Source organism: Gobio gobio, assembly GCF_949357685.1.
Source record: "Gobio gobio genome assembly, chromosome: 19".
NCBI classification, from domain to species: Eukaryota; Metazoa; Chordata; class Actinopteri; order Cypriniformes; family Gobionidae; genus Gobio; species Gobio gobio.
Window position 1 is genome coordinate 33,268,607 of NC_137112.1, and position 23,686 is coordinate 33,292,292.

The 23,686-nt window shown below is 39.1% G+C and overlaps 1 protein-coding gene across 1 annotated transcript; it reads right to left on the reverse strand.

Annotated features, from left to right (window-relative positions):
* Positions 1 to 18,061: 18,061 nt before the first annotated feature.
* On the reverse strand, positions 18,062 to 22,580 carry sox12 (SRY-box transcription factor 12). The gene is made up of 2 exons (XM_079844257.1): positions 22,334 to 22,580; positions 18,062 to 21,980 (listed from the first exon to the last, which is right to left on the reverse strand). The coding sequence occupies exon 2, from the start codon at positions 21,927 to 21,929 to the stop codon at positions 20,820 to 20,822; it is 1,110 nt and encodes a 369-aa protein (XP_079700383.1). The 5' UTR covers positions 21,930 to 21,980; positions 22,334 to 22,580; the 3' UTR covers positions 18,062 to 20,819.
* Positions 22,581 to 23,686: the final 1,106 nt, after the last annotated feature.

The window sequence follows — 23,686 nt, forward strand, 5'->3', positions numbered from 1 at the left end:
GTCCTTGTGGGTAAATGTTTTGGCCTCCGTGAGGAAAACAGCTCATAAATCATACTAAGTGATGTTTTTTTGAAAATGTAAAAATGCTGAAAGTTTTCTGGGATGGGTAGGTTTAGGGTTAGAGGATCGATATACAGTTTGTACATTATAACAATCATTATGTCTATGGAAAGCCCCCGTGAAACATGAAAACCGTGTGTGTGTGTGTGTATCCATGTGCGTTTGTACATTTTAACATGTCTACATGCTGTTGTGGTTATTATCTCTTTGCGGATAATCTGAAGTAGACTGTCAATTGCTGTGGGACGGAAATGACCACCTTGCACATTAAATCTGAGTCTCAAAAGAGTTCATTCTGCAGTTGTTCAGATTTCAGCGCAGTGTTAGGAAATAGACGCCCTTTAGTTGTTCTGCTTTAGGAGATAAATAAATAAAACAGGCAGTAAATGAAGGGTGGGCTCTGTGGAGGAAGCTCATTTCATGGCCCAGTGTGTGTGAGTGTGTGTGTGTGTGTCCTCGATAATACGTAGTGCTGGGATTTTAGGGTGTGTTTGGAGCAGATTGCCTGTGGGCTTCCCTACTGTGTTGCTGCAGCTGCTAAACAGGAGAGGAGAGAAGAGAGGAGATTTAACCTCAGCGTCAGAGGAAGCACAGAGGCCAAATGCACACCCTCCCTCTTCTCTACACACTCAAACAGGACAGGCAGCTGAAACACACATACACTTGCATGTGTATATATGAATATATTATAAAAACAAGTGAGAGCTTTTTAACAACACTTAAAGGGATAGTTCACCTAAAAATGAAAATGCTGTATAAATGTCTTTGTTCTGCTGAACACAACAGAAGATATTTTGAAGAATGATGGTAACCAAAAAGTTGATGGACCCCATTTACTTTTTTTTATAGGATTTTTTCCCTACTATGGAAATCAATGGGGTCCATCTGTTTAGTTCCCCATATTCTTCAAAATATCTACTTTTGTGTTCAGCAGAAGAAAGAAAGAACAAGTTACATTTTTGGGTGAACTATCCCTTTAACATTGCAGTGTACATTTTACACCTCAATTTAGTACTGCTTGTTAACGCAAATAAACCATAATTATTATTGGGTGGGTAAGTTTTTTTTAAAGGGGTGATGAATTGAGAAATCAACTTTCCCTTGAGCTTTTGATATATAAAAGTTAATAGTGATATAAGAATATCCTGTAATTTCAGAACTGAAAACGTCTTTGTTAGTCAAAGAAAAGCTTTTATTGACACCAGGCCCAGAAAACGAGAGATCTCAGAATATGTCGACCACTGACGTCATAGAATGCAGAAGCGCCGCCTCAAGCCCGCCCACCGACTCGTGGAGCTAAACGGGTCACACTACCGAGCAATAAACATGCCGGTTCCAGCTCACGTGCGTAAGACATTGCGCGTTTGTTCGCTTCATTTCACCGCAGAATCGATTGTAAACAAGATACAGGTCGAGACTGGATTTGCAGACATATTGAGATTAAAACACAATGCTGTGCCTTCTATATTGGATCCGACAGGAGCGGTGCAAAACACACTTTTGTGAATAAAATATGTTTTTATATGTGTTAGAGTATTGCACTGTTACAGATCGTTTGATATCTATTGATTACATAGCTTAGCATGCTGTCACAGGCTGGAGAAGGTGTTATTGGTTAATTCGTGATCAGACTCGGACTTGTAACGCCAGTGCTCGCAAAGCCCAATGTCCCGGGGCTATGTGTTTTTCAGACAGGCTACCAAAACGTATCACCGGCCTGCTGACGGCTATCTTAAATAGTGAAATAACATTCCTTTCTTGTGTGTGTGTGTGTATTCACTGATCGGGCCGGCCAATTAATTCTAAAATATCATTCCAATCAATCACGGGTGGATGAGAGATGAATCGTTGTGTTTGTTTGATAAAGGCATTTTGCGAGCTCTGTGAGCGTTTCCCCAGACACTTTCAAAACAATCCCCACATGTACTGAGGGGAAATGAAGCTCATTAAATATGCAAATCTTATCCAATCCTAGCCGTGGGCGTTTACTTCCAAGTCTTCAGTGCGGCAAGCCCATCAAAACCATGCGTTTTTCAGAGAGTCTTTAAAACCATGGCAGAAAATAACCTATTACTTATTCATTATGATGTTTCCGAATGTAAAAACCACGCAAACGTCATAAGGGGACCTCAGACAACAGTATGAAAAAATAAAAAAAGCCAGTTCATGACAGCTTTACGGAAAGGAATACTTTTATTTAGCAAGAATGTACAAAAGTGACAGAAACGGTATTTAAAGTTAAATATTAAGCAGTACAACTATTTTCAACATTGATTTAAAAATAAGAAATGTTGCTTGAGCACCAAATCAGCATATTAGATGGACTTCTGAAGGATCATGTGACACTGTGACACAATTCAGCTTTGTCATCACAGGAATAAATAACATTTTTAAAATATATTAATATTGAAAACAGTTTTTTTAATGTGAAATGATAATTAGCAATATTTATCTGTACTGTATTTATTAAATAAATTTAAAACTTTTTTATTAAATAAATGCAGCTTTGGTGAGCATAAGAGACTTGCTAGAAATGCTGTATTACTTTTCTGAATGATCAGACTGAAGATATTCACAATGCGGACAAAATAACAGCTGAAAGATATCCCATAGACTTACACTGAAGGAGCGACATGAGATTACAGACCAGAATATCATAAATAGCAACCTGCCTGTATAGCTGTATGCTTAAAAACAAAAACAACCAAATACCTCAATAACTGCATAGCTATGCCCTAGTAACTATTGTATTTTTTGGTAAGTAACCAAAAATATATTTTTTTGTGATCTATCCATTTAAGTGACCAAACAATTCAAACTAAATAGATAGTGTGTCTTTTACCATGATCCAGAGGTCTTTTCTCCACTCCATCAGATTCGCAGTCCGTAGAGAGCAGCATCATAGAGTAAAACAGCATTCTAAAGCAGACTGGATCTTCTTATGTGTCAGAAAGACAGGCCAGAGATTCAGTGGCACGCTCACACACTGCTCTCATCCAGCACAGAGCAAATTGTGCATGAAATTGGTTCAGAAAACATGAACTGGAACGATCCCATCTTCAGTTCCTTTTTGCTGGGTCTGCAAAAACCGTGTTGGCTGTTTAATTACAAAGTATTAACGCGCCAGTGTTGCATGATGGGTGAGTCAGCTACCGATTGGCTCTCGCCATGAATAACCATGGCTGTGTTGCTAAAACATGACGAATGTTGGTTGTAAAGTTCAAATCATATGTGGCAGTTCAAAAAGCTTGCCAGGGCCCTTTCGTGGAAACTATTAAGTGCACATTTATTGTACGGTCTTTCTTTGGATAGCATGATAAATGACTTCACCATGTTCAGCTAAGGGATCAGTGAAGCAGTGCAGATATCTAGTAATAGAACAGAACAGCATAACTATTGCCAGAGAAAAGAGCAAAAACATTATTTTGATATTATTCAAGCCCTTTTTTTGCTCCAGGCAAGAGGTTTTGGCTGTTCCTTGCTTCTGCATGTTTTGCAATTTGTGTTCTACAAATCACTTCTCAGGCCTCGTTCTGCTCCATGACTACAAAAAGTAATCCTCAGCTTGAATTGCATCTTTATCTTTATTTTTCTCTCACCGTCATTCCTGAGCTCAAGGTTACGGTGTCACTTGTGGAGGCGTCCTGTCTGACACAAGGCTGATATGTTGGAACCTAAATTATATGAGGGCTAATCTGGTTCCTAAGTGCACATTACAAGTTATGGCTTATAAGCACCACTAGTTATTTATTCACACTTATGTATCATCCTATGTTTAATATGGTTTTAAATCTGGTTTTATTGTTTTTTTGGGTCTCTGTCAGAGGACATCACCTCCAGGGCCGGATTTATGCATAGGCATTCTAGGCACGTTTTGCACCCTTTATCTCTGTCTGTGGGTTTTGCGAATATTTAACCCATGAAATGCTTGTGACTAAACCTCGTAACTCCATTGGACCCTCAAACTGTCTGTAAAACCTCATAACCGCATGCAGTTTGGACTGTCTCTGCTTGTTTGTAATGCAAAGGTAAATAAAATAAAAACTGGTTGTTTGAATAAGTACAGCTTTTTCTTTAATAAAGCTATATACAGTGCATCCAGAAAGTACACAGCGCTTCACATTTTCCACATTTTGTTATGTTACAGTCTTATTCCAAAATGAATTAAATTAATTGTTTTCCTAAAAATTGAACAAACAAAACCCCCTAATGACAATGTGAAAGAAGTTTGAAATCTTTGCAAATGTATTAAAAATAAAAAAATCACAAGTACAAAAGTATTCATAGCCTTTGCCATGACACTAAAAATGTAGCTCAGGTGGATCCTGTTTCCACTGATCATCCTTGAGATTTTTCTACAACTTGATTGGAGTCCACCTGTGGTAAATTCAGTTGATTGAACATGATTTGGAAAGGTACACACCTGTCTTTATAAGGTCCCACGGCAGTACATGTCAGAGCACAAACCAAGCCATGAAGTACAAGGAATTGTATGTAAACCTCCGAGACAGGATTGTATCGAGGCACAAAACAGTAAAAGGCACATGACAGCCCGCCTGGAGTTTGCCAACCTGAAGGACACTTAGACCATGAGAAACAAAATTCTCTGGTCTCATGAAACAAAGATTGAACTCTTTGGCCTGAATGGCAAGCGTCATGTCTGGAGGAAACCAGGCACCGCTCTTCACCTGGCCAATACCATCCCTACAGTGAAGCATGGTGGTGGCAGCATCATGCTGTGGGGATGTTTTTTAGCGGCAGGAACTGGGAGACTAGTCAGGATCGAGGGAAAGATGGATGCAGCAATGTACAGAGACATCCTTGATGAAAACCTGCCCCAGAGCGCTCTGGACCTCAGACTGGGGCGAAGGTTCATCTTCCAACAGGACAACGAACCTAAGCACACAGCCAAGATAACAAAGGAGTGGTTACGGGACACCTCTGTGAATGTCTTTGAGTGATCCAGCCAGAGCCCAGACTTGAAGATCTCTGGAGAGATCTGAAAATAGCTGTGCACCAATGCTCTCCATCCAACCTGATGGAGCTTGAGAGGCCCTGCAAAGAAGAATGGGAGAAACTGCCCATGGTTGTAGCATCGTACTCAAAAAGACTTGAGGCTATAATTGGTGCCAAAGGTGCTTTGCCTGTGAATACTTGCGTACATGTAATTTTTATTTATTTATTTTTTCAAACCAACGTCTTTCCCATTGTCATTATGGGGTATTGTTTGTAGAATTTTGAGGAAAATAATTAATTGAATCCATTTTGGAATAAGGCTGTAACATAACAAAATGTGGAAAAAGTGAAGCACTGTGACTACTTTCCGGTTGCAGTATATATATATATATATAAAGATGAATGTTTTATGTATTTGAGGAGTACGGAAGAGTATCTTAGTCTAGCATTTGTTTGTCGAGTCACAATAACCAATACCGTCTTAAACAGCCTGTACGAAGCACTTCATCTTTATAACATGAGATTGTGTCTTAATGACAGAAAAAGACTGAGCACCCACATAGCCACAGTAAACCATTAGGGTGATGAAAACGTAATGCGACTTACTGCCTCAGATGTGGCCGCTCTAATGACGGACAAAACATGTAGCCTATATCTGACATTTGCTGTGGTCAAAAACCCTTTAATTTGAGCTTGAGTTTGGTAGAAATATAATGAAGCAAATATCTGACCATATATAATCTTTATGATGTCATCTTTAATATTATTTTAATATTCCAGTTTATTTTTTATTCTTTCAGTTTTAGTAATTTCAGTACTTCAACTTCATTTTTTTATTTCAGTTAGTATACCCAGGCAACAACATTTTAAGTTTTTACATTTATGTTTTTCACCTAATAATTATATTTTATTTAATTATTTCAACTTTATTACAAAGTTTTATTTTTAGTTATCAGTAACAACACCATCAACAACATCAGACCAATTGACACATTTCTACCCTGTTACATATACATCCTAGTTGATCGTGGCAGTTCAAAAAGATAATATAATAGAGGAAATTCAAATAGGTGAAGACGCAGAAGAAGGGATGTGGTTTGTGACCTTTGGCAGTGCCTGGTCTAAAAAACAAGCCAGGTGACTAGCAAGACGATTAAAAAGAAAGGAAGAAATATAGTTAAGAATATAGAAAGAAATATTGTTGCAAAACCAGTCACCGCATATATGCTACAGATCTGCTGTGATGTTACAATGTATATATATTCTTTGAGTAGAACAACTATATGAATGAATCTGGTAATATGTCATATTACTTGTAAAGTAAATTGGTAAAGTAAATTTAGCATCTTATATAACTGGAGAACATTTGCTCCAATACTGCAAATCATCTTAGACCTAGATGTACAGTATTTTTAGTAAGCTTACAAGTGGTCTCAAAAACTGTTCTTGTATCCCATACTGCGTTTAATCAGAAGGAGAATGCGGGAGGGCAGCATAAACAAACAGCTTCTCACTCCAAGCCAATTCTCTATTATATATTTTCCAATTAATTTTGAAAATGCACATCCAGACTAATGCCACGTGGGTGAAGTGTAAAACAGGAACCCGTGTAGCAAGTAGATGTTGTAAGGATTTAATGTTGTGGATGTATTGAGGTTAATCTGTCTCTCTCACTAAACCTATGGTGGCCTGCTGTGAGATCAAAACACCCGGAGAAGATGAGAGATGAGGCGAGCACTTTATGTAACCCTATACTGTCTTACATAAACACAAACCCCACTGTGTTCCTCTATCAACACTAAAAGCCTCCTTTCTGTGCTAAACTAGCCCCTTTTTATTATAAAGACTAGTAAACACAAGCATCCTTTTTACAGAAGCTTAAACCTGGTTTAGGGAAATCCAGAGCCTGCTTTTTAGCTTAAACCTATTGAGAAAGGAGATAAACCCAACAGAGTACACAGGATTAGCGAAGAATCCACTGAGAGCTGCGGAGAAAAAGCCACCAAAAGGATGGGCAAATGGACTCAGAGTGCTAGGTATCCAACCTACTTACAACTAGGTCTTGTAATGACTGCCAATACAAATTTCACCAAGTTTGATACTGGGGTGAGAATCACCAGATTTTTTTGAAAACTACAGATTGTACCACCACATTTTTTATCCTAACTAACAAGAGTTTTTGTAAGAGTAGGTTTATCACTGAACATTTTATCACACTTTGTCTACTCTTTAAACCGCATTATGGTAAAAATGTTCTGCAATGTACAATGTTCTGGATCCTTGAAAACCGAAAATAACTCACTCCCGCTAAACGTTTACTCTTTAAATTCTTGAAGTCGCATTATAAAAGTTTACTAAGAAGTATTTCCTACTCTAGCAAGGTGGTATTTGACTCTGCTCAAGCCTATAGGAGTAGACTGGTGGGAGTGGACTTGGACGGTAAAATGCCCAGTGCATTATGGGTGTTAAAGGGATAGTTGCCCCAACAATGAAAATTAGCCCATCATTTACTCACCCTCAAGTCATCCTAGATGTATATGACATTCTTCTATCAGACGAATAAAATCAGAGTTATATTACAAAAGTCCAAGGTTAATCCAAGCATTAAAATTGGATTAATAGTTGCTCTGTTTTTGAAGTCCATAAAAAGTGCATCTGTCCATCAAATAACGTGCTCCATGCGGCTCTGGGGTGTTAATAAAGGCCTTCTGAAGCGAATCGATGCGTTTGTGTAAGAAAAATATGCATATTTAAAACTTTATAAATTAAACTTTCGGCCGACCGAAGTTGATACCCATTTTAAAATACTTGCCACTGCATCAGTAACCGTTTCTCTGTGGCAAAAGAAAGTCAAAGTCTTATTTTTAAGCATTCGTGACTTTCATTTGGGGTAGAGTAATTGGTAACCACAGGGAGTGTGCGTGTGTGTGTGTATCAAGAAAGGAAAAAGTCTTTTAGCTACTGTGTGTTTTAGTCAGGGTTGTGTGAACAAAAGATAAGCTGTGGCCTAAAAACATCTCAGAGTAAGACATGTATCTTCGGCATCACCAGCCACCCAGGTGGAGAGGATATGTGTGTGGGTTGCATGCGCTTAAGCGATCAAAATGCACTCTGTCTTTCTGGTGGTGAGGGATGTTGAGAGCCTGCTGATTCCCCAGACTTCACCTTGGCAAACTGACTTCACAGTCTCTGTCCTTGCCGAACGTACCACAACATTTCCTTAGCACGTTTGCCATAAACAGTTATGAGCATGTCAGGGATTTGCAGAGGTTAAATTTGTCTTGTTGAACACCCTGGAGAATGCGTAGCAACGCTCTACTTTCTGCCCTCATGTATCATGGACAAAACAGTAATCACATGAACATCCACTCTGGGGACTTTTAATGTGAATTATTAGTTTTGAAGGATGATAGCAGAACATTTAGCCACTTCCTCATTTATCACTGTACGGTTTAGTGAGTGTTAGCGTAAGTGTATGTTTGCCGGTATTTTAGCATTTGTAATATGTGTGAATATTTATCTAGTGGTGAGCCTCTGTCTAAAAAATGCCCTATGCAGTGACAAGGTCAGAGATGGAGAGGAATAACTGGGTTAGTGCCAGGAGCATGTTGCCAGATTGCATGTGTCCATCCTGTTGACGCAAGGCGTGAGTAGACAGGGAATGCTAATGTAAGATTAACCACCCTGTCTGTCTGCATTTCCACTGAACTGTAAGGCATCTGGAGTCTTTAAAAGGGTCATATCATATACTTTTTATTTTTTACCCTAAGGGTCCAGTTGAGGTCCAAAACAGGAATAATTTAATATTTTATGACCATTTCTCTGACCCTTAGCTTTAAAGCGATAGTTTAAACAAAAATGAAGCTTCTGCCATCATTTACTCACCCTCGTGTCGTTCCAAACCTGTATGACTTACTTTCTTTATATCTCAATGTTTTTGTTTTTTGTCCTTACAATGAAAGTCAGTGTTGTTTGGACCCCAACATTCTTTATATATATATATAAATTATTATTATTATTTTTTTTTTTTGGTGAAACTTATTCAGCAAGGATGCATTAATTTGATCAAAAGTGACAGTAAAGACATAATCGATAATCCATTACACGTACATCACAATATGGAAGAAAAGATCTGTCGCTACAGATGTGGCTAAACAGAAACAGTAGTTAGGTTAGTTCTTTAATTTGAATGACTCAAGTATTGTAATAATTCATCCTTCCTAGTTTAGTAGAACTTACTGAAGCAGACTTTAATAAAAGCTTCTATTGTTCGTCCACTTACACAAACACACACACACACACACACACACACACAGTTTGGTAAATAAAGTGTCAATACTGAAATAGCCTCCCCAGGAGCAGTTTGTGACATAAAAAGAGGAAGTTGTCATGTTGTATGTAGGGTTGGGTACCGAAATCCGGTTCCAATATGGCACCGGTACTTATATAACCGGTATGTACCGGACCGAATCAGAACGCAGATTTCGGTTCCTCATTTCGGTGCCAAAATTCAAACGTGCTTTCGCGCTTTGGCTGAGCCAGAGACAGACGCTCGCGCTGGTCACATCACAACTCATGACAACTATTCAGTGTTTTCAACGACATCATGTTTATTTCAGGTTTCAGACATTTAAATGCTCATAAGTAGCTCCACTAGCAAAAAACACACCCTGATGTCTATGAAAGCGGCTATGACAATCCTTTCAGACGGTTATAATTTGACTAACGTTACATGTTTTATTCACATCAGATACATGCACATTATATAGTAACTATAGCGTTTACTCTGTTCTTCTTCCAGTTCACTGGTCACTTACTTTCATGTATTTCGTGAGACGAGAATGCTCTCAAGTGTTGTAAATCCGACAGATCCGATTCTGAGGCGCAAACTAACATGGCGCCGCCCATTGCGCTTTATAGATCAACTAACACACATTGACTCACACATTTGAACATCAGATAGTTCGTGACACAGTTAAGAAGTTTGTGAATATTTTGAATAAAAAGAAAAAACGAAATAAACCCGATACAGCTGAGCTGTCAGCGCTATTGCGGCTGCTGTGTCATCATGTGAGAAACATGACGCGTCGCCATGGAAACATTAAGACGATGCGTTCTAAAATATTTAGCCAGAGAATATGATCATATTTCAAAAAAGAGCTGAAGCTCGAAGCTGGTTAGTAGCATACCAAGAATACAGACGACTGCTGTTATTATTGTAATTAAGAGTTATATTAGGCTTGTTGTAGTTGGGTTAGGTGGCTTAGGTTTTACTGTGAATTTGTAAATAAGTCAATTCTAATTTGTAAGTAAGTAAATTGTGTTTTGTTTTTATTTATATTCATACATTTAAGTATACATTAAACTTTTAATAAATGGTTCAATTTAAATAAAAAATAAATAAATAAAAAGCCATTTAATGTCATCCACCTCGTTTTGTGGCCTTTTAAAAAAAAAAAGTATCGGTTCAGGCACCGTTTAGGCACCGGAACCGTTTTAAAAGTATCGGTTTGGCACCGGAATCGAAAAAAACCCAAACGATACCCAACCCTAGTTGTATAGCACATATGCGTTTCCTTTTAAACCGATTACAGGGGGTTCTTTAAAGATTCTGTGTCAGAACTTCCATCTCTCTTGTTTATATTTTCAATTTTTTTGTTTCCCTTTGTTACATATGTCTGTCTGTCAGATTTGTCTTGCTTTCACTCTCTCTGCCCACCCCCTCACAAAGTCACATCACATAACTGCCTCACCTCTTTTTTGTGATGTACTGTGGATCTCTTGTTAACGCTAACCCTAACTTGAGGAGACAGGCCGCAGGCGTCTGACGGTATTTATATGCACAGAAATGTTCATATTAATCAGAATTACTTTTTTGTAAAGAAATACCTTTATTCAGCAGGCTGTGTTACAAAATATTTTGATATCAATTAAATGCTATTCTTTTGTACTTTCTACTAATCCTAAAAAAATGTTTCCACAAAAATACTATGCACCACTATTTTCAACATTGATAATAATTAAAAGTTTCTTAAGCACCAAATCAGCATATTACACTGATTTCTGAAGGATCATGTGACTGAAAACTGGAGTAATGGCTGCTGAAAATCAGTTTTTAAATGACATTTGAAAATATTTTTTAATTTGTTATAATATTTCACAGTATTACTGTTTTTAACGTATTAGGCCTACATAAGTGCAGCCTGTGAGCATAAGATACTTCTTTCAAACACACAACAAAATCTTACCACAAACTTGGTGCCATGTAAACAAATTTGCCTAATTATAATAATCTAGGCTTATATTTCGGTATCTAGAAATCTGAACAAGACAGCTGGCATATCATAATTTTTATTCATAATCACCTAATTCAGACCGTAGCTAAACATTTGTACTGATTTCTGTCCAAATTAGAGTAATTCTGGTTTAAAAGTCAAGCAATGAACATATTTTTGGAGGGAACAGAAGACTGAAAAGAAATGATCATAAATCAAAACACAGATGAGTGAAAGCACTGTATAAGTGTCTCATGACCTAAATTTTGCTATTGTGCTGTTGTCAAGGGCATGAATGGGGATTAATGAGTCCAAATAGGTTCAATTACTGTGCAGAATTGCCAAAAATGCATCACTTCCTGTAGGGCAAATCATAAAATAATATGTACCATTTATTCAAAATATACAGAACACTCAGAATATCCACTCTCAAGTTGTTCCAAACCTGTATGAATTTCTTCTGCTGAGCACAAAAGAAGATATTTTGAAGAATTTGGGTAACCAAACAGTTGATTGACCCCATTTTATGGAAAAAATATTATGGAAGTCACTTCATTTATTTTGAATATGCCAATTACATGAATACAGAAATATTCCAATAGCTGTAGAGTATGTTAACCTCTTTTTCACTATAACCCTTCAACCAGAATACAGATCGTAATTGGAAAATTATGCGCATATAACCATGGTCAATGTGCTACCGTGGGCGTACTTGTAAACATCCTTATGTGTGTGTATGACTTTCTACATGTGTTTGTGGTTGTCTGTATGTATAAATGTGTGAGGGGCCAAGTATCTCCACACCCCCTCGAAATCTCTCATTACAGTTTCCTCCTGGCACTGTGGGCCCCTCTCTCTGTGCCACACCGTTCTCTGTCCAACTGTCGGGAGACATGGCTGGAGGGGACAAGCAATCCAGATCTGTCCATCTGCATGTCCCTATGGCCCCTCAAATCCCTACTTAAGAGCGGACATATGACGACCTTCTGTGGAGAACTGAATTCAGACCAATTTACACACTTTTTTTTCTTTGACTAAACTCAGGTTTGTTATGCTTTATTTTGACCCACCATCTATAGTCCTTTAATGAGAAAATGTGTTGGAAATATTCCTGTTTTTAGACCCGAAGACATGTTAAGTAGTGCAGAATCCTTCTGGTCTGCTAAATATGTGCGTGTAGATGCTGACTCACTCGAGTAGGCTGCCGTATCTCCAACAGCGAGGGCAGAAGCAGGTCAGAGAAACAGCAAAATGCCGTACAGCACTGGAAAAACTGGCTCTTTTCATCCAAGCCATGTCTGAAAACTCACAAAACCAAGTCAGCCAAGCCTAACGTGGCTTTTTCCCTCTTGGTCTTGCTCGCCTGCCCCCAGTCACCCCCAGAGAGTCTTTCAGATCTTTAGTTTCCACTCGCATTCCCGAAACAGCCTCTAATCATTCCATCTCCTGCTTATCAGCGCATAATTGGAGGTACAGCAATTAGTGAGCTCTAATTGATCCGAGTATGGACAACACTGGACTGACTCTGCAGTTTAGCATAGGGCTAATTCTCATCCCATCCACAAACCTGTGCAAGAGAGCGCTAGATAAATCAGCATGGACAGAACAGCACATTTCATTCTCCGACCCTCAGAAAGGTGGCTCAAATGCGCACCATTATCGGCACATTCCTTCGTACCAGCCACTGGAAAGCGGGTTGCAGTGAAATATAAGAGTCCAATTATTCACACTGTAAAACAGCTATCTGCTTAGCCAAGCACCTAGGGAAATTCAATAAGTTGTTCCAGAGATGAGGCTTGGCTTTTACTGGACACAGATTTTCTGAGCATCCATCACAGAGCCGCGCAGACGAACTAGTCTGCCGATACGAAAGACCAGACGGGGGAGTTAAATGAATAGTGTGCTCTCTCAGCAGGCCTTAAAATTAAAGTGAGACATTGTTGGGCCAACCTGGCATGTTGTATTTGGAAAATAACGGCCTCACACATGTACTTTTTTTCACAGAGAGCACTATTCCTTAGGCCCTCGGGTTTGGATTGCTGTATAGTACTATTGGAAGGATGCCTCAAATCCTGTGTGAAAGCCATTGCCAGTAATCCTGCTAATCCTCTCAGGTGTGGTGTTACTCACAGGAAGGTAGCTTATTGGTGATGGGGAATCAAGGCCAGGGCATCTATTAAACATCCACCTGGGGAAATGTGCAAGCAGAGTAGATTTAAACTACGGAGCCATACGGAGGAGTGACGCTCACGCTGTGTTTGCATACTTTATCACAGCTGAAGTGAAATAAATGCAATATTTGTCAATACGCAGATGTTTCAGAGACATTATTGTCATGTAATACTTTATGCACTGCGTAATACAGCGTGTGTTTGTACAAGAATAAAGTTCAACATATAAGCCTACACTATCAATGAAGTGGGGTCTATGTTTTTATCAGTGTTATTTTGATAAACATGACAATATAACATCACGCCTACATGAAAGGAGGTTGTACCGTTTTAAAAAACAGATTTGTGAGCATTAGCGGAACAGAAGTTTTTAGAATAAACACGAAACACACGTGACTGCTGTCATGCGGTGAATCTGGCCAATCGTGGAACAGCTGTGTCGGCATCAGAGTCCGTGCAGCCTCTCTAGAGAAACTGCACCGGCTGTATTAGCCGACTGCTTTCAAATCGCTCTTGCGGTACTTTGATGCCATACGTCACTGTCACGTGGCGTCGCCGCTGTCTCAAGTCAGACAAAATTTCTAACCGGCATGCACTGCTTCAAGTCAGCCGCCGATCAGTCTGCGCATCGCTGCATCAAGTCGAACAAGCCTAATACTTGAGGACAAGGGAATCACATGACAATGAACACATGACAAGACCAGGAAACATGACTGATAGGAAAACAAAATAAGAACATGAAACCGAACCAACACATTAGACATTACAATTTCGTTCCCTCGACTTGCTAAATCGTCCACACAATTTACTAATTTGTTCTCTTGATTTATAAATCGTGCGCACGATATAGCTTACTATTTTTTCCTGCATGTCATGTGTGGGGCTCCGTATTAAACCATCTAAAACTGTGCAACTATTAGCTTATTTGTACTTAATGTAGCTTTTGCATTGCTATTTGTTGCCATAGTCTTATTACAAGGGAAGTAGGAAGGCCATTGTTAGATATAGAGGAAGATTCTTGAATTATGCCCTTGGCAATTCTTAGTTCCTCTGAGCCCTTGGGCAAGGCACTTAATCTACATTTACTCTGGGGGTGCCGCAGTGTGTGGCACCTGTGTTCGGACTTCCTCAATTTTGTGTTATTTAAGACAAATAAATGCAAAGCAAAAGGCCAAGGTTTGCAACTGGCTGTAATAAATGAACCTTCAAAGAGTTGTATTATTTTATTAGTCAATATTGTATATTTAATCGTGCATGCTTATTTCCCTATTTTACATTTAGATGACCTTTCACATCCTCTAATGCTTTAAACTTAATTTTCAGAAATGGAAATAATTTAATCACGCTGTAAACTAATCTTTAGTTAATCTCAAGTAAATTTACTTTTAGCATTATAAATAATTGTTTATGATGTTTTAATTTACCAGATTCCAGTTATAAGCCATGAACCAAACCAACCAAAGTAGTTTGAGAGCATACTCTACTGACTCTATTACGTCATTTGCAGTGTTTCATGAGTGACCGCGTGGCGGGCGGCAATTCTCTGATTGGTGGAGATATCTTTGCAGACTCATTGGTAATGTAGTTTTTCACCAGGAATTGATCATTCAGGCTGATAGCTTCAACAAAAGCAAATGCCAAGAGAGACATCATCTATCATAATCGTGTAGTAGCATGTTATATTTGGGATCGTTACACAAACATACAAGTTTGTTTACGCTGTCTGTCTGGAGAAATGATAATTTATGAAAATGTTATTCTTCATCACTAAATATTATACACTGTATTGTGTGGCCGGATTATAATGTATCTGTTAGACTCACTGCAGGCATGCTGTGATGTTTTTCAAACGGGGCACAAGAGTGGAAAATGCCATAATTTGTGGTCATGATTAGTTAAACATCGCCCGTGGCTGAAGTTGCCATGTGGTTATATACAGTTAGGAGAGAACATCACAACCCATGCCATATGGAAGTTTTCGTTGAAGTTTAGTTGACGAAAACTGATTTCAATTTATAGAAATGAACTTAAAACAAACAAGGTTCCTTAATGAATAAATGTGAGAACAGTGCCTTATTGAGTTACAGCAATAATGATATTTCAGTTGATTTTGTTACTGGCCATTTTCAGTTGTGTAGGTTGTTTGTTAGTGCAATTTCATGTCACATGACCTGGCTGTGTGTGTTTGCATGTAACGTGCTGTCACTTACATTGCTGCTGCAACCTTTCATGCCTGTGCGCTTTGACCACAAGAACATCTGCATCCTTTCTGAAACTCACGTCAGAGACAGAGTGGGAGAAACCCGCAGCGTTAAACAGACACACATGACAGGTCTACGTCAAATGCATGTTAGAAAACATGTATCTACATATGGACAGCTTGCTTATGCCACATATGCTTAATCCACACTAATTCAATTTACAAAAATAGCTTTATGTGCATATATGTAATGTGTTGACATGCATGTAAGCTGTAAAATCGCACTCACACAGACAGAAAGAAAGGTCATGTGTCGACTAAAGCAGTTTATTGATGAGGGTGTCATTACACTGATGAGTCCATCAAAACGACAAAGTGCGCCGCTCAGATCTACCATCATTATGTACACAAAAGTGCTTTCATCTCTATTTGTGCTCAGTAACTATGAGGTATAGAGATACTACAGCACACTATGGAAGCAGACAAACACATGAATACGCAATGCTAACTGTCCAAAACTATTTTCTGCTAACATGTAGAAGACTTGAAAGTTTTTTTTCCTTTTTTATTGAGGTGCAGTGAAGAGAATGACTGAGGAAAACAATCACAATTATGCACAAACCTATAGAGTTGTGCAGAAATATCATTCTCTAAGCCTAGATTAAAGCAACGGTTCAGCCAAAACTTAAAAAATCCTGTCATTTACTTACCCTCATGTCGTTCCAAACTCCCTCAACTTTCTTTCTTCCATGAAACGCATAAGGGGAAGTTCCACGCAGAATGTACACACAGCTCTAGTCCATACAATGAAAGTAAATGGTGACTAGGGGGCTGCCAAGCTCCAAAAACAACAAAAACCATCAAAAGCGTAGTGCATATAGTTTGTGCGCTACATTCAGAGTCTTCTAAATATTGCTTGACTGCAATGGTCAACATTCACTTCCACTGTATGGAAAAGAGCAGCTTGGAAATGTTGGAAAAACTTCTCACATCCCAGCAAGCAATTTTGTGTTTAAATGACGTCTAATAGCCATCCAAACACAGCCCTGACGTCTAGGCTAAAACAAGGCAAAATTTGGGCTGTCAGTTAAAATGTAATAGACGTCTAAACGTAGCCCAAGAATAGAGTCATCTAGAGTCATCCTAGCCTATAGTCATCTAGAACATGAACATGTCAAAGAAATGAAACCAAACACCTTGTAATCACTTATTGACTTTGCTTACATGATCGAATATCATACATCTCGCAAGTAATTTTGGCAAAAACGACATGTAACCAAATTCAAGGTTATTTTGGCTAGAAGGTTACTCTGTGCTCTCATTCATGTAAAGGCAACAAAATCTTTTGATTGAGAATAATCATGTACCGCATGACTTTGGTAGACCTGGATGATAATACCGGATAACAATGATTGCTGTTGAAACATCCAGACCACAAGAATAAAAAAAACATGATATACTACGGATTAAACATCACATCTTAAGTTGTAGGTTTTACGACCATTGAGTCATCTAAATGCATAAAGAAAAAATAATTAAAACAACTAGTGGAAAATAACCTAGTATTATTTCCTAGAAACAGTCAGAGAAGTTGACATCCAATTATAAATAATGTATTTGAGGCAACATGGTCATATTTTGTAGATGATATTTTGTAAATGCATATTCACATTCCAAGATGATCATAGGGGATCCGACATGAGATTTCTCACCTAACAGTACAATCTGTAATAGCTGAAACAGCACCATGCTGAGATTATAAATGAGCTCTTGGCCTAAAAACAGTGCAGTATTGGGAATTATCTGGTTAGGAGCTTGGTTTTGTTGCAGTACAAACCACTGTGTTGGTTTGTGGAGTCTTCTGTGACAGATAAGCATAGTGCCATGAGAAATCTACAGTCCTGAAAGGGAACACTGGCCCATGTTTTGTAATAAGACTCCATTGGTGGCAATCACTGATTTTGGCAGAAGGTTTCCAACAGACATGGAAATGAGGAAGCGCATGCTCCGCATATGACAGGTTGAGCAAAGCTGAGTCTGGCCTGTGTGAAATTAGCATTGCCCTTGGTTTTCTATCGCACAGAATGCTGTTCATTAATCCCCAGCCCAGAAGTAGGAGGTGCCGACCAGATGGGTATTTTTACACTGCTTCAGTTATATACAGCTTTCTGCATTTATCACTCTGACACTAATTTGCCTGAGCCCATCTGTGATGTGTCGTTCCTATTTTCCGTTGCTCTTAGTAAAATATCAAATAAATAAATAAATGTCACCGTCTATGAGATCAAAATAAAACAATTACCAAATGATAAAATGAACTGGTAAAATATAAACGCCCATTTTTAAAACACATTTAAATAATGTTTTATTTACAGCTGAAAAATGCACCCAGAAGTATTGTGGAATTTTCAAATATTTAATATTTAAAAAGGTACAACTTTGCAGATTGACCTTTGATGCTACATACAGTTCTTTTGCAGTTCATCAACAAAGACATACAATGGCCAAACGGAGTGCATCTTACTAATGGCTGAATCAAAGCAGATCCACAGTGGGCTGATATTTTTAGTCCTGAGTCCGTTTAACTGACTGCTGGTGTTTGGTACGGTATTGGTTCAGTGTGTGACCTGATATTATTCAAGAGTGTATGGAGACAGATTTGATTGACATGCGTCTTAATGCAAAGACTCGTTCCTGTGTGTTTACTTCAGGTGTGGCGAGCCATTTCACAATTTCAGTAGTGCAGAATCTGCTAAAATAGTGAACGCATCGCTATCCTGAAATAATTTCCCTGATGATAGTTGAAGGCCTAAGCCTTTTGTTTGACCTATTCACAGATCCTTATTTATTACACATGCAAACTTGATTTTGGTTTTTCATAATACAAATGACATTTTTGTATCACAAAAGTAATGCCATCCATTGCCTCACTTATAACGAAACGGACGTTGTTGCTTGCGTTATTACTACAGTTTCTACAATTTAGAGCACTTAAAATGCCAACGCTTCGGGTTTAAAGCACTAAATCTTTCTGCGCTATACATATATGTTGACGCAATGTTTTTTACACATTGAAAATCCTCATATGTTTGTGTTTTATGAATGAAGGCCTCGTATCACAAACTGTGTCCATCTTTCCTATCGGTCCTCTTGTGTTTAACGCCATTTCCCTTTTCAGTTGAGATACCTGAATTGCATGTGTAGTTTGACCACCGAATGTGGCATCGATCTAAAATTCACTTGATAAAACTAAGATTCTTGCACACTATCATGGTCTAGAAAAAAATACTGGTGATATGAACTGAACTAGTTCAGTCAACTATTTCCTACAATAAGGAAACACAGCAAGATGGAGACTGTTTATGCCTCTGTGGTCAGTGTGACAAAAGTAGTCATTATACAGTCCAAACAGTGAGGTTAAACCAAGAGCAAACACACATCAGGTCCTCTTCCTTTTGTGTTCCTTCGCTTTGCACAGCATGCTGCTGCATCTTCACAGGACGTCGGGAATTGACGAGGATTAACAGTTTATGTAAGATATGAACTGCAGGGTTTGTTGTCCCTTCTCTGACAACTGTTGGTGGGAGGTAAATAATGCCGGTCTCCCGCGCACCAACTGAGCTGAAATTAATAAGAGCATGTAGGTGAAAGAAAAGAGGACAGATCCTGTTTTGAGAAATCGGGGCATTCTGTCACTTCGGTTGGCTTGGGATGGTTTCTCCGGGAGAGAAAGAGACGCTCACACGCACACACAGATCATCACAGATGAATTACCTACGGGAGGCACTAGGACCTAGACAAACGATCCCTGAGAGAGTCAATGGGGGCCAGCTGGCAGACACAGATTTCAGGCCCTGATCGAGGCAGCTGCAGCCAGACTGCAGACATGACATGCATTTCAGTGAACCGGTGCAAGAGCCCCCCCTCGCACGCCTCCCCACCCCGGCAGACGCTCGGTAAGCGCAGAGTCCGACCCCTGCATAAAAGCTGCTGCCTGCATGGACAGATGCACAGTTCCCTGAAAGAACCAATCCCAACCCCCAAACCCTAACCTTAACCCCCTTTTGTCCACAGTCCAAACAGTTCAGGCACACATTGACGCACACATACACACACAAACACCTGCACGCAGGGCTGATGCAGAGCTGCCTTTAAATCACACGTGTGTCTTAACGTCTGCGGCAATGGCAAGGTGATGAAAGTGCTATTACCTAATTAACAAATATGATATGAATTATGTGTCTGCAGTGATTTCCTCCGCAAGGTTACTGATACTTTGCTGTAAGTGCTGCAGGTATTAATACGTGGTTTCAGTCATCTTTTCCTTTTCATCATTTCTACCTCGGTCTGTACTGTCAGTGGACCTCTATTTGTGTGCACATTGAAACTTCTTATATTCGAATGACTAAAGATTAAGAGTTTACATTATGAGCAGTCATTAAAATTACAGTGCTGGATATTAAGGGGGTTGCACAGCCCCCCAAAAATTGTCACCATTTACTTTACCAAAAAAAAAGAAGATATTTTGAAGAAAGTCAGATTTGAAGACTCTTTTTTTCTTTACACAATGTAAGTCAATGGTGTCCAATGTTCTTTTGGTCCCCATTTACTATGGACATATGGACAAAAACAATTGACACATTCTTCAAAATATCTTCTTTTGTGTTTTGTGAAGAAAGTAAGCCATATAGGCGAGTAAACGATTTTTGGGGTGAAATGTCCCTTTAAATCAATACAGATTTTCACCTCTAACTGCTGCCCATCAGATACATAGAGACAGTAGCAATGAGTTTAAAACAGCTGGTAAAACTTAGTCCTCTGTCTCTAAGAATTACACCCAGCTTCCTCTGAAGTGTTGAACAAGATCGAAATGTCTTACTCTCTGAAGTGTTGAAAAAGATCTGAATGTCTTGCTCTCTGAAGTGTTGAACAAGATCTGAATGTCTAACAGCTCTGCAAAGCCCCGTGTGTCTGTTAGCTAAAACCTAGCTAAACCAACAAGATGTCACATGCTTGGAAAGTAAAGCAATAGCACTTACGGGATTCATTGAGAAAAATAAACACGTGGAAAAAGGAATTGTCCAAGTACAACTTGGACAAAATATTTTTTTTAAATTGGCAGCTGTGCAGGCCTAACCCCATACAGAGGACTCAACTTCAGTAGGTGAACACTAGGTCTGAGATACTGGGCACGAGCAAGTCCCCAGAAATCATTTCATTCACCTCTGGAGTGCAGTAATCTGGGAAGTCAAAATGGGATCCTGAGTTAGCATGAAATGCTTCAAAGTCCTTGTCCAGAGCAGAGCTGTCCATGGGCATACTGTTAGAAATGATATGCAAGAGTTCCTCGTCCAGTTCCTCATCTGAACACGCTGACGACACCAAAGAGGAGGACCTGGTTGAGGTCGGTGTGGAGGATCTTCCAGATGTCGACCCTTGTGGCTCGCTCATCGTGGACTCCGGGGGAGCCTGGCACTCACTGTCCGAGGAGACACTCTGGATGCTGCTGGTTTGAGAGATGGGCACTTTCACTCTGAGCTCAGGAGCTGGTTGCTGGTGCTCAGAGGTAACGGTGGCCTGCTGGTGAAGGAAAAACTGACTTGGCGTGTTGTGATCGTCTTGCAGAGTCACTGGACTTTCTAAGTTTACATCCATCGTGTCGTCATCACTCATGCTCTCGCTGTAGCTCTTGTATTTATTGCCATTGAAGTTCATTTTATGCTTGGTAGAAGCAGGTTTGATCTTTAGCCCTTTGCAGGAGAGCCCACTAGATCTTCCTGAATGGGGCTTGCTGGATTTCATAGGCAACTTCTCCCCAAGTTTCACAGGGGTAGAGCACTTGCTCTTCTTCCTTGGCCGGTACTTGTAGTCAGGATAGTCAGCCATGTGCTTTAGACGCAATCTTTCAGCCTCTTTGATGAAGGGTATCTTCTCATAATCGGGCAGTAGTTTCCAGCGCTTTCCGAGGCGCTTTGAAATCTCAGCGTTGTGCATGTCAGGCCACTGCTCCATAATCTTCCGTCTCTCAATCTGGGACCAGACCATAAAAGCGTTCATTGGTCTTTTGATGTGCCCAGTTGGAGTTTTGCACCAGTTGGGATCTTTGTTAGAAGGTACATGTCCAAACACCTCAGCATCATCTTCTGCCGCCAGTCCCACAAACACCTCTCTTGTAGAATTGCTGTCCATGACTGACAAGTATTTGTGGGTTCTTTGCTGAACCATGATGCAGCGCTGAGATCTATTCAGTAGGTTTCCTAGAGTCATCCATGACAAGACACTCTAAGATGCAGACACTTATCAATTCCAGCTTTTATCCTGAAATAAATAGATATGTTTTCAGTGGACTTCATTTGTTAAATACAAACTTTCTTTTTTCATTTCCCCCCCAAGACAACTGTTTTAAAAAAGTAATGTTTTTATAGTATATGTTGAGAATGACATAAATCTTTAAATGTAATTTGAATCAGTTACATATGAGACTCTGTGTATTATTAAAATATATAGCAAATTAAAGTACTTTAAATGTCTGTGTGTGTGTGTGTGTGTGTGTAATATATATATATATATATATATATAATTTACTTTAATCTGCTATATATTTTAATAATATATATATATACACAAATGCAAACAATAGTTTTTAAAAATGATTAAAATGTAGTACTTACTATAGAAATGAAGACAGCTTCTGCTTACTATGCACAATCACTTGCTCTCCTCACATAAGCATCTCCTTTGCTGTAGTGGTGGAAGTAAAAAAAAAGAAGCTCTCCAGCGTCTGCCTGCTGTTTTATCACTCTGTCCTGCATGCGGACCCTCTCTCTCAGACGCTCTCTATCCTCTCAGTCACTCTCCCTATCCTCGTCTGCCGTTTCTCCTCCCTGCTCCCTCTTTGTAGGGACACCCCCCTCATCTGCTGTTTTATAAACCCACACTGTAAACAGCTCAACCTTACCAGACACAGTCTCCTCCCCTTCCACCCACTGGTGTGTGTGTTTGTGTGCATGTGGGTGTGTGAGTGTCAAGGATGGGGGGGTGAAAGTTTCCATGCAGTGAGGCACAGCTACAGTGCAGCGGATGGAAAGAGAGAGAAAGAGATGCTAACTGAAGAGGTGTTACATGCTACAAGCAAAAACTTAAATTAGGACAAGACCTTCAAGGCAGTCTGGCACATGTAGAGTCATGTATTCATGAGTCTGTGTGATGTATTTCTCGATTTTCATAACTGGAAGTAGCACACTTGCAGGCATTGTGCCTACAGTGTTGGCATTTTTTATGTGTATTTTTAGATGTCTGACACAATCCATGCACTTTTTTTTTAAATCAACACCAAGATTTTAGGTTTAAATGTATGTGAATATATAAGTGAAAGTATGTATTTTAAATTATATAACCTGAATCATTTTCTCCAGCTTTTTACATTTAAAAAAAACATATATTATGTTGATTGAGAAGATGAATAAAATATATTTAGTTTTTTAACATATCAGTTTTCTTGTGTTATAGACCTTATTCAAAATGTAAAAACATTTTTTTAATTGGACTGAAAGGCTTTGAGGGATAGACATATCAGCAGATTGTTCTGCTGATCTTTCCAAGAATTTTCCATAGACAAAAAACTCCAGACAACATGAGCTGGGAAAAAATTATAAGTGATCTGGGAGCTTTATACAACTCTGTTTTTCAGATGCCATTGAAAACACTGTAAAGGTGATGATACACGGGGCAATTTTTTGAGCAATGTTGCTGTCACTGGGTAACCAGGTGAGACACGGCATTATTAGGGCAATGGACTAGTTCTCTTAAGGCCATGATACAAGGGGCAATTTTTTTTTTACCCAAGCAACATTGCTTAAAAGTTGCCCCGTGTATCATCACCTTAAAGGGATAGTTCACCCAAAAATTTAAATAAAATTCTGTCATCATTTACTCACCCTCAAGTTGTTCCAAACCTGTATGAGTTTCTTTGTTCTGCTGAACACAAAAGAAGATAGAGTGAAGAATGTTTGTAACCAAGCGGA